The sequence below is a fragment of the Alligator sinensis genome, unplaced genomic scaffold (genome assembly GCF_000455745.1).
Source record: "Alligator sinensis unplaced genomic scaffold, ASM45574v1 scaffold1354_1, whole genome shotgun sequence".
Taxonomy (NCBI): domain Eukaryota; kingdom Metazoa; phylum Chordata; order Crocodylia; family Alligatoridae; genus Alligator; species Alligator sinensis.
The window spans coordinates 749638-754942 of record NW_005842344.1 but is presented as its reverse complement, the minus strand read 5'-3'; the positions used below and the strand labels follow the sequence as shown (position 1 = coordinate 754942).

General features: G+C 69.5%; 1 protein-coding gene across 2 annotated transcripts; it reads right to left on the bottom strand.

Moving 5' to 3' along the window:
• Positions 1–17: 17 nt before the first annotated feature.
• On the bottom strand, positions 18–4657 carry LOC112551127. 2 transcript variants are annotated; one of them, XM_025210256.1, is made up of 2 exons: positions 302–4657; positions 18–118 (listed from the first exon to the last, which is right to left on the bottom strand). In XM_025210256.1, the coding sequence occupies exon 1, from the start codon at positions 4235–4237 to the stop codon at positions 3053–3055; it is 1185 nt and encodes a 394-aa protein (XP_025066041.1). In that variant the 5' UTR covers positions 4238–4657; the 3' UTR covers positions 18–118; positions 302–3052. The 2 variants fall into 2 exon arrangements, with proteins under 2 accessions (XP_025066041.1, XP_025066040.1); XM_025210255.1 differs by having other exon boundaries at positions 26–559; positions 1358–4657.
• Positions 4658–5305: the final 648 nt, after the last annotated feature.

Here is a 5305-nt window from a genome sequence, read left to right as displayed (position 1 = left end):
CTGTCCCAGCCCCGCCAGCCTGCACGCTCTCCCCCACACCGCCCGGGTCTTTCTTGCCTCGCGTGGCTTGGGCTCTTCTACCACCTGCGGCCGCCCAGCGAGACCCTTGCTCACAGCCCTGGGGGCAAACGCAGCGCGGCCTTCGAGGAGGCGCCTGACACCGGCTCAGTCTCCAGGACTCAGCCAGGCCCTTCCCGCTGCGCCCCTGGCCGGGGAGGTGCCTGGAGTGTGCCGAGCTGGGAGGGGCTCTGCAGCCAGCTGTGGCCGGGCTGTGTGCAATGGGCCGGCTGTTTTTCCTCACCGAAGATGCTTCCAGCAGCTCAGGCAGTGGGCAGGTCTCCTGGTGAGGAACAGCAAGCCCCGGTGCGCAGGACAGGGCCCGGTCTGTGGTGCTCTGAATGCAGGGGTCCTCCACGTGTCTCCCAGCTTCCGGGGGCCCTGGCTTGCATGCCACCACCACAGGCACAGAGAGGGTAGCTGATGTGCCCGCTGTCATGCAGAGCCGGGGTCTGGAAGAGCTCCCAGGCCTCCACAGTGGGGGACTCCCCCCTCCTGTGACCTGATGAGAGCCCAGCATCAGCATCAGCTGCAGGGCAGCTCATTCCCTGCCTGGGTGGACTGTGACCTGCCTCAATGCCCGTTGTACCCCCACATCCTTGCAGGCCTGGGCCGCACTGCCCCTGGATGCTGCGCCCGGGGTGCCCAGCACAGCCGCTCACTGCACCGGGCCCCAGCTGCGGGCGGGTGACAGACACTCACAGGGTCCCGGGTTCAGACTTCCCCAGAGCGCTGTGGGGGGCCCGGGGCAGCTCCCACAGCCTCTGCACTGCACAGCACCCGCGATGCCTGTCCTGGGCCAGGCCAGCCCAAGGCCCCCCGTGGCCTTCAACGTGCCTGGGAGGGAAGGGCAATGCTCAACCAGAGGGAGCAAACGCAGCCATGGGAGAGGAGCAGGGCGAGGAGGGCGGCAGGCGGGGCAGAGGCAGCAGGAGGGGACATGGCTCCGACCCACGGCCCGGCCTGCACTCCCCTGCCTGCCACCACCCCCAGTCCCGACTCTTCTCCCCGAGGTGAGGCCAGACTTTCCCATGTCCCAGCAGAGCTCCTTGGGGCCAGCAGCCGGAGGGTGACCCGCCAGCACCCCCGAGGCCGCGCTGGGGCCCAGGGGACGCCTGTGCGGAGCAGGGCTGGGCACTGCTCTTCGGGGTCTCCCTGCCCCAGTAGGCCGGCTGGGGTGGTAGCTGCTCCACAGAGAAGCCACAGGAAAGGGCATCCCCTCGCCCTTAGCCTGGACCCAGAGTCAGCGGGGAGCCCGTGTGATCAGAGCCAGGAGTGCGTGCGCAGCCCTGGGACTTACCAGCCTGGAGGCGAAGCCAGGGCAGATGCTCTGGGATTAGGTTGCTCTGGGAGACAAAGGCAGGAGGCGGGAGCTTCCCTCCCACGGAGGAGCTGCGGCAGGATGGGGACAAACCAAAGGCAGAGCCCAGGGTAGGATCACGAGGCGCCCGCCCCCAGCCCTTGAGCTGGGAGCATCCTGACAGCTGCCGCCCTGGCCTGATCCCCTCCATGCCCGTGGGTGCAGGACAAGGCCCAGGCAGGCCAGCCCTGCTCCCTCAGCCCAGGGGACCTGCCTGTGCCCCTGCAGCAGGTGCGACCAGGGCTGTGACGGAGCCCTGGCTCGGGGACCTGCCGCCCCCCTGGCCCAGAGCCCCCGGCCCAGGGTGCTGCAGTGCTGAGCCATGGGCCTGCAGGCCGGTGAGGCGCTGGCTGGCTGCACGGGGCTCCGCAGCAGCCTTTCAAGGCCATTCCTGGCACACCGAGTCCCAGGAAGCGTGGGGCACCAGAGCTGGGAGAAGCAGGTTTCTCAGCGGCACGGTGCAGGGGGCGGCAGGGCTCCCCCAGCCCAGGCTGACACTCACCGTGACTCATGCCCACCCTGGCTCTACGCCCCCTCCCCAGGTCAGGCTGGGGGCCTCAGAGCTGGGGAACGGGGAAGGGTTGCTTTAACTCCTTCCTGCCTGCGAGGCCTCGCCCCAGAAGCAGGGGCAGGCAGTGCCTGCAGGCTGGCTGGAGGGAGGGGGCTGCCTTGGGGGAAACAGAAACCCTGGAGCAAAACACCGCCCTCCCCCACGCCCCCTGCTCCCCGCCAGCTCCAGGCAACGCTTCCTGTTTTGCAGGGAGAACCATCGTGACCCACGTGTCTGCTCCCAGCCGTGCGCGGGAGCCACGGCGCTGCGGGTGGGACCTGGCCATTCCCCACAGCCCCCAAACCCTGGCAGAGCTGCCCGGCCCGCTGCACACGGGAGCAACCTCAGCACCATGCTGCCAGCCCTGGACAGAAGCCCGCTGGGGAAGGGGGTGGGGGCTGCCCCTTGGACCGGCTGTCCCGCCACTGGCAGCAGGAGCCGTGGGCCCCTCTCGCCAGCGCTCGAGGAGAAAGCAGCTCTGGAGAGCAGCTGTGCCCGATCACCAGAGCCAGCTAGCGCGAGCCAAGCTCCCTCCCGGGCAGTGAGCGAGGACCGAGCTGACACCGCCTGGGCCTGCACTTCCAGGGCCACAGAAGAGCTGGGCTGGCAGCAGGGTACGCCACACCGAGCTGCCTGCACTGGGCAGGCCACTGTCCCCCCGTGTCCGGCTCTGTGACCCTGGGCGGATGGAGGCTCCACCACCTTGCCAGGCTGAGGAGCTGGCCCCAGCGCCCGGCTCCCAGCAGCCAGTCCTGTGGGTCAGCAGCCTGGGACTACAGGGGAGCGAGCCCAGCTCGGGGGCACAGGTTCATGCAGCAGACCCTGGTACTGCACCGTGCAGCCCAGCCAGGTCTTCTGTGACCCCCGGGCAGAGGGAGCCCCTGTGCAGCTAGCAGTGCTTGGTGCGGGGGTGCCCTAATCCTGGGGCCTCCAGTGCTCTGCCTCCACCCCAGTCCGTGGCCCCTCGTGCCCGGAGGGGGCCTGCCTAGCACGGCACTGCACTGCACTGCACTGCAGCAGGGAAGGAGTTAAAGCAGTGCACACTGCGTCACAGCCCTGCAGGCGGCTGAGGGGGTGGATCCGCGTCAGCAGTGACGCCAAGGCCCCGCTCGCCCGCAGCCGGCTGCGGTGGGGGGCGGGCGCAGCTGCTGTGCATAAACCCCCACTCGGCCACAGGCCCCAGCCAGGCGCGAGGGGCTCCGGCGGCTGGTGCGGCCTCGCCCGTGGCCAAGGCCTCTGCTCCCCCTTCGCCCGGCGGCCTTGATGCCAGCGAGTCTGAGCCGGGCGGCTCCGGCCCTGGCAGACGGCAGGGAGGGGAGCCCGCAGTGCTGCTCTGGAAGGGCGTGAGCCCAGTCCCACGGCCCACGGGAAGAACGAGCCACAGCCAGGGTGGAGCAGGGACTTTCATGGAGACACCTGCTCCGCACCCGCACCCGCACGCAGGCAGACGGGCATGTTAACAAACGTGTGCACACAGGCAAACAGGCGTGTGTACCCACACACCCTTGCACACCCCAGCTTGCATGCCCGGCTGGCGAGCTCCGTACGGCCTCTCCTGGAAAGGAAGCTGAAAGGGGAAATATCCAAACCAAGTTTCCCGGTTCCACGTTGTGGCCGGGGCCCGGATCCCGTGGGCTGCAGAGCAGGGGGAGGCAGGTCACGGCGGTCACTGCACAGCAGAGACCTGTGGGCACGTGTGCCAAGGAGGACTCCTGCTCGTGCTTTGTGTGCAGGGCTGGGCCTGGCTCTGACAACAGGTGGAACTGGGAACCCCTGGCTGGGCTGGGGGAGGACATGGGGGCAGGAAGGGGGTGGCTGCCCTGCAGTGACACAGGCAGACTCGTCTGGGAGCGGCAGGAGGCGGCTCGGTGCAGGCCCTGCAGACGGTGGCAGCTCTGCCCTTGGCCCTGGCCCCATGTGCCGCGGGGGAGATCGGGGCACTCCCGTTTGCCTCCTGCCTGCGCTCCAGCACAGTGGCCCTGGAGAAAAGAGGAGAGCTCCTTGGCTCGACCAGGAGCCCACACGTGCCAGCTCAGCTGGGCCAGGGCACGACATGGTCCCCAGGGCAGTACCATGCCCGAGATCCCCTCCCCGCTGTAGCCCAGCTGGCTCAGCACCGGGGCCGGCCCTGCCCGGGACTGGCAGGTGCCAGCCAAGCACAGGACGTGGTGCTGGAGCCGCCAAGACGTTTCCTCTCTGCCCAGCACAATGCAACGGTCCCCATCCCTGCCCGGTGCCCCCTGCTCCCTGGCACACACCCCGCTGGCCATTCGCAAGGAGCAGACGGGGACTGGGGGATGATGGTAGGGAAGGGGGCTGGGATACTTGGCCCTGCCCCGAGCCCAGCAGGGACAGGGAGGGCACCCCTGGCCTGGCAATGAGCTCTTGCTCCCTCAAAGCACCAGAGATCTGGTAGAGAGAGCGAGCACGGCACCTGCACCCCCCCCCCAGTCACCCTGACCTCAACCAACGCTCACATGGGGGCCCTCCGCGCGGCACTGAGCACCTTGCACTCGGGGCTGGGGCTCTGCAGGCCCCACGTGCTGGAGCAGAGCTGGGGAGATGCCGGTCAGTCTGGCCCCAAGCCCCTGGGCAGGATCTGCACTGGCCCCAGCCCACATTGCCGCGCAGGAGCAGGGGCCCCGACCCCCAGGGCTGTGCTTGGCTGCAGAAAGGCCCCGCAGCCAGGACCGAGCACAGGTCCCTTGGGGGCACGGTGCGGGGGCAGGGGCGGCAGCTCCCCAGTGCAAGGCAGCCCAGCCGGGAGCCCCTCCCGTCCCCATCATCCGAGGCAGCTTCCTGTTTTGAAGAGCAGCAAATCGCTCATCCGGGCTGCAGGCTCGGGGACCTGAGCAGGGAGGAGCCCGTGCTGGATGGGGCTGGGGTGCCAGGACGCAGGGGTCGGTGCAAGGGGCCCCAGCTCTGCCTGGGACAGCAGGCCAGGGCCAGGGCCCCCGGGGAGGCTCAGCCATCGCCTCCTGGGCGCAGGCGCTGCCTCTGCCCGTGGGGGCTGCTGCTTCTGCAGCTCCCGCACCCACTGCCGGGGAGCGGCCGCAGCCCGGGGCCCTCTGCCTTATTCCGAGCGCCCCCCTCCAGCGGCGCTCCGGGGTCCCCGTGGGTGAGCGTGCCCGGGCTGCCGCAGAGCGGAGGTGCCACTAGTGCCGCTGCGGCCGGGAGCCCTGAGAAGCAGCAGCAGCTGTGGGGAGATGACTTCGCAGCTCGGATTTAGTAACACGGAGCTCACGGGGCCGGGAGGGCGTTTGGGGCCAGGGAGCAGCGGGGGGCCCTTCAAGTCGGCGCCCCGGGGCTCGGTGACCCTAGGGCCAGAGTTGCCATGG